The sequence below is a fragment of the Neofelis nebulosa genome, chromosome X (genome assembly GCF_028018385.1).
Source record: "Neofelis nebulosa isolate mNeoNeb1 chromosome X, mNeoNeb1.pri, whole genome shotgun sequence".
In the NCBI taxonomy this organism is placed as follows: domain Eukaryota; kingdom Metazoa; phylum Chordata; class Mammalia; order Carnivora; family Felidae; genus Neofelis; species Neofelis nebulosa.
In genome coordinates this window covers 32,795,923-32,808,051 of record NC_080800.1, presented here as the reverse complement: position 1 = coordinate 32,808,051, position 12,129 = coordinate 32,795,923, and the positions used below count along the sequence as shown (strand labels likewise).

Below are 12,129 nucleotides of genomic sequence, written 5' to 3'. Positions count from 1 at the left end.
AATGGCTAACATTAACAACTCGGGCAACAACAGACGTGGGTGAGGATGTGGAGAGAGAGGATCTCTTTTGCATTGTTGGTGGGAATGCAAGCTGTTGCAGCCACTCTGGAAAACAGTAGGGAGGTTCCTCAAAACACTAAAAACAGAACTACCCTATGACCCAGCAACTGCACTACTAGGTATTTATCCAAGGGATATAGGTATGCTGTTTTGAAGGGGCACATGCACCCCCATGTTTATAGCAGCACTATCAACAAGAGCCAAAGTATGGAAAGAGCCCAAATGTCCATAGATGGATGAATGGATAAAGATGTGGTATACACACATACACACACACACACACACACACACACACACACACACACACTGGAGTATTGCTTGGCAATCAAAAAGAATGAAATCTTGCCACTTGCAACTATGTGGATGGAACTAGAGAATATTATGCTAAGTGAAATTAGTCAGAAAGACAAAAGTCATAGGACTTCACTCATACGAGGACTTTAAGATACAGAACAGATGAACACAAGAGAAAAGAAGCAAAAATAATATAAAAACAGGGAGGGGGACAAAACATAAGAGATTCTTAAATATGGAGAACAAACAGGGTTACTGGAGGGGTTGTGGGAGGGGGGCTAGGGTAAATGGGTAAGGGGCATTAAAGAATCTACTCCTGAAATCATTGTTACACTATATGCTAACTTGGATGTAAATGAAAAAAAAATTAAATTAAAAAAATCAATTTATCAAGTAGACGGCGTTATTATTCCATTTCTTTACAGAATCAACAATTACCTTCTAGAGAAGTTTATACTGGGACATTTGATACTTGATTCTTTGCTTTCTTCATAAAAACTGATTATAAAATAGTATAAACTTCCAAAGAGGAATAAAAAGACCCCCCCCCCCAAGGTGCATCAGTTAGAGCCATTGGATTAATCCTTTCCGTGAAAATAGGCATTTTATACTAATTTTATTTGAGAGCAATTATAATAATGTGTCACTATCTTGTATCTTGAGAATGGAGGCCACGTTTGATTCTTCTGTAGATCTCCAGAATCAAACAGTGTCTGATATATATTTGGAGTACATAAATGGTTGTTCAATTAATACACAAATTAGGTATAGATACTACCTACATTGATCTTATATTTTCCACTATAATATCCATGAATTCTAAGAATATATTGTTTTTTTAAATTTCCATACAAATGTGTAATATCTTGTATGTATGCACTTGCAACAATAAGGGGGGAAAGACGGCAGTTTTGTGTTTGTTTGGTCTGCTTCTCCCCTAGGCTGCAAACCCCCCTGGAACAGACACTTCTGTCTTTGTTACTAATGTATGCTCAAGTCACAAATCAGTGCCTGGGCTATATTAGGTAATCAATAAATATTTGTTGAATGAATGAATAAGAGGCAATTTGAAATCAGTGGTATTCCTTACCACTGTGGCTCATTTTGTAGAACATACCTGAGAGATTAAAAATAAATAAATAAAAGGCTTGCTGAGTGGCAATGAAAGTACAGATGAGGTTGGAGAGGAGGAACACAACCACATGGTTAGTAGTGCTTTCTTTAAGAATACACCCAGGTGAAAAAAAAAAGCACCTAGGTGGGGTGTCTGGGTGGCTCATTTGGCTAAGTGGTGGACGCTTGTTATCAGCTCAGGTCATGATCTCACCATTGGTGAGGATGAGCCCCACATCTGGCTCTTCACTGGCAGTGTGGAGTCTGCTTGGGATTCTCTCTCTGCCCTTCTGTTTGCTCTCTCTCTCTCAAAATTAATAAATCAACATTAAAAAATACTTATGAATGCAACTAAACCTTTTGTTTCCTGTGAGAGAAAAGAGAAACCTGAATTTACCCAGGAGGAAGGGAATTAGCAGGCCAGGTAAAAGGGAGTGAGCAAATCCAGGATGTCAGTGAAGAGATCACTGACATTGTCCATATTGGGATCCAGACAGGGCAGAAGGAATGTGTTTTTAAAACTAAGCTGAAAGTTTGTGAAATGGGAGAGAATAAAGGGAATGAGGAACAAATGCAAAAACAGTGGAAGATCGAGAGGTAGAAAGACTCGCTGAGATTTTGGAGGTGCTGTTCTGCCGGCAGAAAAATCTGAACCTGACCACGAATAGGAGAGAAGTGAAGTCACTGAAACTAGTAAGGTCTAGGAACTGAGTGAGGAGGCTATCAGAAGTGTCAACATCATGGATGTTGAGCCACAGAGGATAGCTGCCATCCAAATAAAGCCTTATGATACTAAATATACCAATGATACCACAAAAGCACCGTATTTAATGCACAATCACATCAGGACAGTATTCATGTAAATTGTTCAAAGAAACCATGCATGTGATTAACTCAAAACCGTTGCCCTTACATTCATGAGTAACATTTTAAAATATTAAAATGCTCAGCGCAGTGTCTCCCTGTTCTCCCTGTGTCACCCAGGCTCCTTAAAACCTCGAACAGCGCTCGAGCTCCACCCCGCCCCGGCCCCGCCCCCTAGCCCCTCCACAGTCCCGGGGCCCTTTCCCTCGGACCACAAAAATCCTTTAACGGATCCTCACCCCTCTCCCAACTCCTGGGTAATGGACGGACCTTCCAGTTCCAGCCCAGAGCTCCAGAGCTGCTAGGCCAGGAGTGATGAAACTATGAAATTAGATTGTGGTGATGGTTGCCTAACACCATGAATATACTATAAACCATGTAGATACTTTCAAAAGGTGAATGTTATAGCATATGAATTGTATCTCAAGAGTTATTTTATGAATGTTTGGAAAAAACAGGTAAAAAATAAAAAATCCTGTGGTTTTTTCTCATGAAATATATTCACATATCACAGCAATATATTAAACTATATTAAATATATATTTAAAAAAGATAGTTTTAAAAATGGCTTCAAGACAGCGTGGAGCTGCTCTGGGCCTCGTGCCTCACGCAGGCACAGATGGCACGTTGAACACGGCGCCCCGCCCACCACCCCTCCCCCGCCTTCGTGACCACGCCCCTTCACGTAACGGATTCGCGTAACGGATTCAAACCCCCACCTCCGGAGTAACGGACTTCATTCCAGCCGCATCTCGGAGACTGCCGCCAGGCCTGCCTGGTCGGCTACTCTGAAAAAGCGCCGGAGACCCGCCGCCACCGCCTTCCGCCTCGCCGCCCTCGTTTCTGAGCCGCCTTCGCCTTCACCTTGGTGCCAGCGCCGCCAGCCATGGCCACCGCGCCGTCCTCTCAAGTGCGCCAGAACTACCACCCCGAATGCGAGGCCGCCATCAACAGCCAGATCAACCTGGAGCTCTACGCCTCCTACGTGTACCTGTCGATGGCCTTCTATTTCGACCGCGCCGACGTGGCCCTGGAGAATTTCTCCAAGTTCTTCCTGCGCCAGTCCCACGAGGAGAGCCAGCATGCCGAGAAGCTGATGCAGCTGCAGAACCAGCGTGGGGGCCGCATCCGCCTCCACGACATCGTGAGGCCTGACCGCGACAACTGGGAGAGCGGCCTCAACGCCATGGAGTGCGCCTTTCACCTGGAGAAGAGCCTGAACCAGAGCCTGCTCGACCTGCACCAGCTGGCCACCGACAAGAACGACGCCCATCTGTGCAGCTTCCTGGAGACCAACTACCTGCACGAGCAAGTCAAGGTCATCAAAGAGCTGGGGGGCTACATCACCAGCCTGCGCAAGATGGGGGCCCCGGAAACCGGCATGGCAGAGTACCTCTTTGACAAGCTCACCCTGGGCAACAGCGACAAGCACTGAGTTGGGACTGCCTTCCCATAGCCACAGGGTGCATGGTGACTTCCCCTGGTCACCATGCCGGGCATGCATTTTGCAGTATTGCGCTTGCAAATCCAGTTTCTTCTTCCAGTTTTGCCATAAATAAATAAAGTTATTTGGTTTCAATACAGTTATTTGGTTCCTAAAGAAATAAAGGTCCTCTGGGTGATTTGTGTGTGGAAATTTCTCACCTTTCCAGGAGTCGCTCCACCCACCCATGCCCCATCCACACACAGGCTCAGGATCTCCCAAGGTGGAGGGAGAAGGTGGGAGGTGGATGGGACCCTGGAAAACACAAAAAGCAATCTTCTCCTTATAAATGCTGAAGGTATATGGGGGTGGGGTGGAGTGGGGTGGGATGGATGGAGCCCTGGTGAATATGGATGGGAGCCTGTGCCATGATAAAAGTATAAAAACATGACCTGACAGTCACAGTTGGGGTTGCCTCTGGAGAAAGCAGAGGGAATGGGATTGGGGAGGGATTAAAATAAAGGGTTGTTAAATTTTACTAGAAAATCTTTAGTTTACTAATATAAGCAAATATTAATGTTTGTTAACATTTAAAAAAATTTTTTTTACACTTATTTTTTGAGAGACATAGAGCACAGGTTGGGGAGGGGCAGAGAGAGGAGACACAGAATCCTAAGCAGGCTCCAGGCTCTGAGCTGTCAGCACAGAGCCTGACACAGGTCTGGAACTCACAAACCGTGAGGTCATGACCTGAGCCAAAATCAGACGCTTAACCAACTTAGCCACCCAGGCACCACTAGTATTTGTTGACAGTAACTGGGGAGCAAGGTGGAGACCCCAGAAGCCAGCATGGCAGAGTATCTCTTCAACAACCTACCCAGGGCAACGGTGATAAACTGAGCCTTAGACTGGCTTTCCCATAGACAGGGGAGTGAGTTCGTAGGTCACCAAACTGGACATGCTTATTGCCCTTACAAAACATCCAAATATATTTTTTCCTTCAATTGTGCCCTTCCATTAAAGTAACATGGTACCCCCCCCCCCAAAAAAAAAAAAATCAAAATTACCTTTTTAGAAGGGCTGAAGAATGCCTGGACAAGACTGAAGCTCAAATTTGTGATATTGAATATGAAGTAGAATAAACCCCCTTGAAAGTTAAGCCAGTGAATCTGGCTGCGTTGAAGAACGTGGGGGAGAGTTGAAGCTGGGAGTCCAGTCAGGAGATATTGCAGCCAGGCCAATGAAAGACATTGGTATCTGAACTGGAGCAGAGGCTCATGAAATGGAGACCAATTCTAGTTGGATTTGGATAAATCAATAGGATCTGCTCATGGATCAAAGGTGAAGAATGAGAAATGAGGAAAATAACATAGATTCTGATATTAGGACTTGAACACCTGGGTAGACAGTAGTGCTATTTATTAATTTGGGGACTTTTGCTGGAGGCATATCTGACATGGAAAGGTGGGAAAGCATATCATGTAAAATTTGAGATGCCCATTTTTTTAAGAATATAATTTATTGTCAAATTGTTTCCATACAACACCCAGTGCTCATCCCCAAAACTGCCCCCCTCAATGCCCATCACCCACTTTCCCCTATCCCCCACCCCCATCTACCCTTAGTTTGTTCTCAGTCCTTAAGAGTCTCTTATGTTTGCCTCCCTCCCTCTCTATAACTTTTTTTCCCTTCCCCTCTCCCATTGGTTTCTGTTAAGTTTCTCAGGATCCACATAAGAGTGAAAACATATGGTGTCTGTCTTTCCCTGTATGGCTTATTTCACTTAGCATAATACCCTCCAGTTCCATCCATGTTGCTACAAAGGGCCAGATTTCATTCTTTCTCATTGCCACGTAGTATTCCATTGTGTATATAAACCACAATTTCTTTATCCATTCATCAGTTGATGGACATTTAGGCTCTTTCCACAATTTGGCTATTGTTGAGAGTGCTGCGATAAACATTGGGGTACAAGTGCCCCTATGCATCAGTACTCCTGTATCCCTTGGGTAAATTCCTAGCAGTGTTATTGCTGGGTCATAGGGTAGGTCTGTTTTTAATTTTTTGAGGAACCTCCACACTGTTTTCCAGAGCGGCTGCACCAATTTGCATTCCCACCAACGGTGCAAGAGGGTTCCCATTTCTCCACATCCTCTCCGGCATCTATAGTCTCCTGATTTGTTCATTTTGGCCACTCTGACTGGCGTGAGGTGATATCTGAATGTGGTTTTGATTTGTATTTCCCTGATGAGGAGCGACGATGAGCATCTTTTCATGTGCCTGTTGGCCATCCGGATGTCTTCTTTAGAGAAGTGTCTATTCATGTTTTCTGCCCATTTCTTCACTGGGTTATTTGTTTTTCAGGTGTGGAGTTTGGTGAGCTCTTGATAGATCTTGGATACTAGCCATTTGTCCGATATGTCATTTGCAAATATCTTTTCCCATTCCGTTGGTTGCCTTTTCGTTTTGTTGGTTGTTTCCTTTGCTGTGCAGAAGTTTTTTATCTTCATAAGGTCCCAGTAGTTCATTTTTGCTTTTAATTCCCTTGCCTTTGGGGGTGTGTCGAGTAAGAAATTGCTACGGCTGAGGTCAGAGAGGTCTTTTCCCGCTTTCTCCTCTAGGGTTTTGATGGTTTCCTGTCTCACATTCAGGTCCTTTATCCATTTTGAGTTTATTTTTGTGAATGGTGTGAGAAAGTGGTCTAGTTTCAACACTCTGCATGTTGCTGTCCAGTTCTCCCAGCACCATTTGTTAAAGAGACTGTCTTTTTTCCATTGGATGTTCTTTCCTGCTTTGTCAAAGATGAGTTGGCCATACATTTGTGGGTCTAGTTCTGGGGCTTCTATTCTATTCCATTGGTCTATGTGTCTGTTTTTGTGCCAATACCATGCTGTCTTGATGATGACAGCTTTGTAGTAGAGACTAAAGTCTGGGATTGTGATGCCTCCTGCTTTGGTCTTCTTCTTCAAAATTATTTTGGCTATTCGGGACCTTTTGTGGTTCCATATGAATTTTAGGATTGCTTGTTCTAGCTTCAGGAAGAATGCTGGTGCAATTTTGATTGGGATTGCATTGAATGTGTAGATAGCTTTGGGTAGTATTGACATTTTGACAATATTTATTCTTCCAATCCATGAGCAGAGAATGTCTTTCCGTTTCTTTATATCTTCTTCAATTTCCTTCATAAGCTTTCTATAGTTTTCAGCATACAGATCTTTTACATCTTTGGTTAGATTTATCCCTAGGTATTTTATGCTTCTTGGTGCAATTGTGAATGGGATCAGTTTCTTTATTAGTCTTTCTGTTGCTTCATTATTAGTGTATAAGAATGCAACTGATTTCTGTACATTGATTTTGTATCCTGCAACTTTGCTAAATTCATATATCAGTTCTAGCAGATTTTTGGTGGAGTCTATCGGATTTTCCATGTATAATATCAGGTCATCTGCAAAAAAGTGAAAGCTTGACTTCATCTTTGCCAATCTTGATGCCTTTGATTTCCTTTTGTTGTCTGATTGCTGATGCTAGAACTTCCAACAGTATGTTAAACAACAGCATTGAGAGTGGACATCCCTGTCGTGTTCCTGATCTCAGGGAAAAAGCTCTCAGTTTTTCCCCATTGAGGATGATGTTAGCTGTGGGCTTTTCATAAATGGCTTTTATGATGTTTAAGTATGTTCCTTCTATCCCGACTTTCCCAAGGGTTTTTATTGAGAAAAAAAAAAAGAGGTTAGAGTGGGAGAGAGCCAAAGCCTAAGAGACTCTTAAAAATTGAGAACTGAGGGTTGATGGGGGGTGGGAGATGGGTATTGAGGAGGGCACCTTTTGGGATGACCACTGGGTGTTTTATGGAAACCAATTTGACAATAAATTTCATATATTGAAAAACAAAAGAAGAGATTATATAGAACGTAGAATAGCAGTTAGCTACAAAACAATGCAAATACGAGTTTATAGAACAAGTTTTTATATTAATACCTATAAAAATACCTAGCATAAAAAAGGTGATCAGTAAAAATACACAAATGAATAAATGAGAGCTAATCACTGATACTAAGTAAGAACTTCTTGTCTAGGAGTGCCTGGCTGGCTCAGTCGGAGGAGCATGTGACTTTTGATCTCAGGGTTGTGAGTTTGAGCCCCATGGTGGGTGTAGAGATTACTACAAAAAATAAATTAAAAAAAAAAAAAAGAACTTATTGCCTACTACTAGCTGTGTAACTATTCTGTAACATTTTTAAACGATGACAGGAGTTCAAAGTCAAAACAAATAGTTTTCATAGACTATAACACTGGAACTTTCACTTGTTGATTCTGCATGTGTTATGAATAATACTGTGATGGGGCGCCTGGGTGGCGCAGTCGGTTAAGCGTCCGACTTCAGCCAGGTCACGATCTCGCGGTCCGTGAGTTCGAGCCCCGCGTCAGGCTCTGGGCTGATGGCTCGGAGCCTGGAGCCTGTTTCCGATTCTGTGTCTCCCTCTCTCTCTGCCCCTCCCCCGTTCATGCTCTGTCTCTCTCTGTCCCAAAAATAAATAAAAAACGTTGAAAAAAAATTTAAAAATAATACTGTGATGGTTGCTTCCACATGTCAACTTTACTGGGCCATAGAGTACCTAAATATTTGGTCAAACATTCTGGGTGTATCTGTAAGGGTGACATTTTAATTGGACAAGGATGACCTTTCTCATCCCTTCTATTCAATAAAGTACTGGGAGTCCTAGCCAGATCATTCAGTCAAGAAAAAGAAATAAAACACATCGAAATTGGAAGGAAGAAGTAAAACTGTCTCTATTTGCAGATAACATGATATTATATATAGAAAACCCTCCCAGTGCCTGTGTAGCTTAGTTGGTTAAGCATCCGACTCTTGACTTCAGCTCAGGTCATGATCTCATGATCTCATGGTTCTTGGGATTGAGTCCCACCTCGGCTGGTTTGGGATTTTCTGTCTCCCCCTCTCTCCCACCCCTGCTCATGCATGCACATGCACTGGGGCTCTCTCTTTCAAAATAAATATATAAACATTTAAAAGAAATAGAAGAAAACCCTGAAGACTTCAGCCCAAAACTGTTAGAACTAATAAACAAATTCAGTAAAGCTACAAGATACAAAATCAATATACAAAAATCAGTTGCATTTCTATACACTAACAACCACCTATTAGAAAGAGAAATTAAAAACAATCCCATTTGGGGCGCCTGGGTGGCTCAGTCGGTTAAGCGTCCGACTTCGGCTCAGGTCACGATCTCACGGTCCGTGAGTTCGAGCCCCGCGTCGGGCTCTGGGCTGATGGCTCAGAGCCTGGAGCCTGCTTCCAATTCTGTGTCTCCCTCTCTCTCTGCCCCTCCCCCGTTCATGCTCTGTCTCTCTCTGTCTCAAAAATAAATAAACATTAAAAAAAAAACAAACAAAAAACAATCCCATTTGTAATTGTAACAAAAATAATAAAATACTAGTAATAAATTTTACCAAGGAGGTGAAAAATCTATACAATGAAAACTATAAGACATTGATGAAAGAAACTGAAGACACAAATTAATGAATACATATTTCATGGTCACAGACTAGAAGAATTAATATTTTTAAAATGTCCATACTCTTTGAAGCAATGTAGATTCAGATTCAAGGTAGTTCCTATCAAAATTCTAATGGTATCTTTAACAGAAGTAGAATAAACAATCCTCAAATTTGTATGGAAACACAAAATAACTCAATCAGCCAAAGAAATTTTGGAAAAGAATAACAAAGCTGGAGGTATCATGCATTCTGATTTCATATTGTTTCACAAAGCTATAGTAATCAACACAATATGGAATTGGTATAGACACATAAATCAATGAATCAGAATACAGAGCATAGAAATAAGCCCATAAATAGTCAACTAGTTTATGACAAAAGAGGCAAGAATATACAATGGATAAAGAATAGTCACTTCAACAAATGGTGTTGGAAAAATTATACAGTTACACACGAAAGAAACTGGATCCCTATCTTAAAGCACACACACAAATCAACTCTAATTGGATTAAAATTTGAATATAAGAACTGAAACCATCAAATTCCTAGAAGAAAACATAGGGGGTAAGTTTCTTGACATTAGTCTTAGTAATGACTTTTTGGATTTGACACCAAAAGCAAAGGCAACAAATTAAAAAATAAACAAGAGGAACCATCAAGCTAAAAAACTTCTGCTTAGCAAAGGAAACAGTTAACAAAATGAAAAGGCAATGTATGGAATTTTCTTTAAAAAGAAAATAGTTGCAAATCATCTCTCTGATAAGGGGCTAATATCCAAAATATATAAAGAACTCATACAATTCAGTAGGAAAAAACTGATTTAAAAAATTACGGAGAAACTGAATAGAAATTTTTTCCCAAGAAGACATCCAAATGGCCAACAGGTACATGAAATGATATTCAACATCATTCATAGTGAGGGAAATGCGAATCAAAACCACAATGAAATATCATCTCATACCTGTTAGAATAGCTATCACCAAAAAGACAATAATAAGAAATAATAAGCACTGGTGAGGTCGTGGAAAAAAGGGACCCTTGTGCACTGTTGGTGGGAAGGGAAATTGGTACAGCCACTTTGGAAACTAGTATGGAGATTCCTCTACGAAAAATAGTATGGCAATTCCTCAATAAATTATAAATAGAACTACTCATATAAATACTACTATGAACTACTAAATACAATATGCACTACTAGTAATAAAAATAGAACTAGATCCAGTATTTCACTTCTGGGTAAATATCCGAAGAACCTGAAATCACTACCTCAGAAATATATCTGCACCTTCATGTACTGAAGCATTATTTATAATAGACAAGGCATGGAAATGACCTTAGTATCTATCAATGGATGAGTAAAGAAATTGTAACATATATACAATGGAATATTATTTAGCCATAAAAAAGGGAGAACCTACCAATTGTGGCAGCATAGATGGACTTTGAGGGCATTATGCTGAGATAAGCCAAACAGTGACAAATACTTTATGATTTCACTTATAAGTGGAATCCAAAAAACCCAAACCCACAGAGAACATATTGGTGGTTGCCAGAGATGGGGGGTGGTGATGGGGAGTAGGGGAAATGGGTAAAGGTGGTCAAAAGATAAAAATGTCCAGTTGTAAGATAAATATGTTTAGGGGATGTAATGTACAGCATTGTGCCTACAGTTAACAATACCGTATTGTATATTTCAAAGTTGTTAAAAGAGTAAATCTTAACAGTTCTTATCATAAGACAAAAAAATTGTAACTGTTTGAAGTAATTAGTGTTAACAAACTTATTGTGGCAATCATTTGGCTATATATATGTGTGTGTATATATATATATATATATATATATATATATATATATATAATCATTATGTTGTACATCTTGGACTAATACAATGCCTATATGTCTCAGTAAAACTGAAAAAACACCTTGCCTTAAAAAATTTTGAATTGGTAGATTGGGTGAGTCTCACCCCTGGGAGGGCAATCAGCTGAAGGCCGGAAAAGAACAAAAAAGCTGACCCTCCCTTGAGTAAGAGGGAAATCCTCCTCCCTGACTTCCTTCAATCCGGGACATTAGTATTTTCTAGCCTTCAAACTTAAACTGAAAATCAATTCCTCATGGTTCTTAATGCTGCTGGCCATCATCTCCACTGAGTCTCCAGTTTGCTGACTGTAGCTCCTGGGACTTGTCAACCTCTATAATTGCATGTACCAATTTCTCCCCCATCCCAATTAATTAATTAATGTAGTTAGTTTTAATTTAAATTCCAGTTAGTTAACATACAGTGTAATGTTATTTTCAGGTGCACAAGTTTGTGATTCAACACTTCCATACAAGCCAAGTTCTTATAATTAGGTGTATATGTGTGTGTGTATACATATATATATATATATATATATATATACTATATATACACACATTCATATATACATGTATTCTTTCTGGAGAACCCTAACACAGATACTGACTAGAAACATTTCATTTTATGGTCCTATAATCATATTTTTTAAAAACATGATCTGCTCTAGGGGCACTTGGGTAGCTCAATCAGTTAAGTGTCCGATTTCAGCTCAGGTCATGATCTTGCAGTTTGTGGCTTCAAGCCCCACGTCAGGCTCTGTGCTGACAGCTCAGAGCCTGGAGTCCACTTTGGGTTCTGCATCTCCCTCTCTGCCCCTCCCCTGCTCATGCTCGTTTTCTTTCTCTCTCTCTTTCTAAAATAAATAAATATTTAAAAAAATTATAAAAAACATAATCCGCTCTAAAGTTTTTCCATTCTATGTTTGGATTTAATTTTATATTCCTACTAAAGAAAAAAAATGGATGGAATGTTTTTGTTTATACATATACATATTTTC

At 40.5% G+C, this 12,129-nt stretch overlaps 2 protein-coding genes across 2 annotated transcripts in view; one reads left to right on the top strand and one right to left on the bottom strand.

Moving 5' to 3' along the window:
• The window catches only part of PRRG1 (proline rich and Gla domain 1), a 496,749-nt gene that overhangs the window by 309,440 nt on the left and 175,180 nt on the right, over positions 1–12,129 (bottom strand). The window lies entirely within an intron of this gene.
• Positions 3,040–3,946, top strand: LOC131503051 (ferritin heavy chain-like). The gene has a single exon (XM_058714392.1). It carries the CDS (start codon positions 3,218–3,220, stop codon positions 3,764–3,766), a length of 549 nt encoding a protein of 182 aa, XP_058570375.1. The 5' UTR covers positions 3,040–3,217; the 3' UTR covers positions 3,767–3,946.

Bases quoted from the DNA above. Each gene is read 5' to 3' on its own strand.
- LOC131503051 (XM_058714392.1), top strand. From the start codon at position 3,218: ATGGCCACCGCGCCGTCCTCTCAAGTGCGCCAGAACTACCACCCCGAA.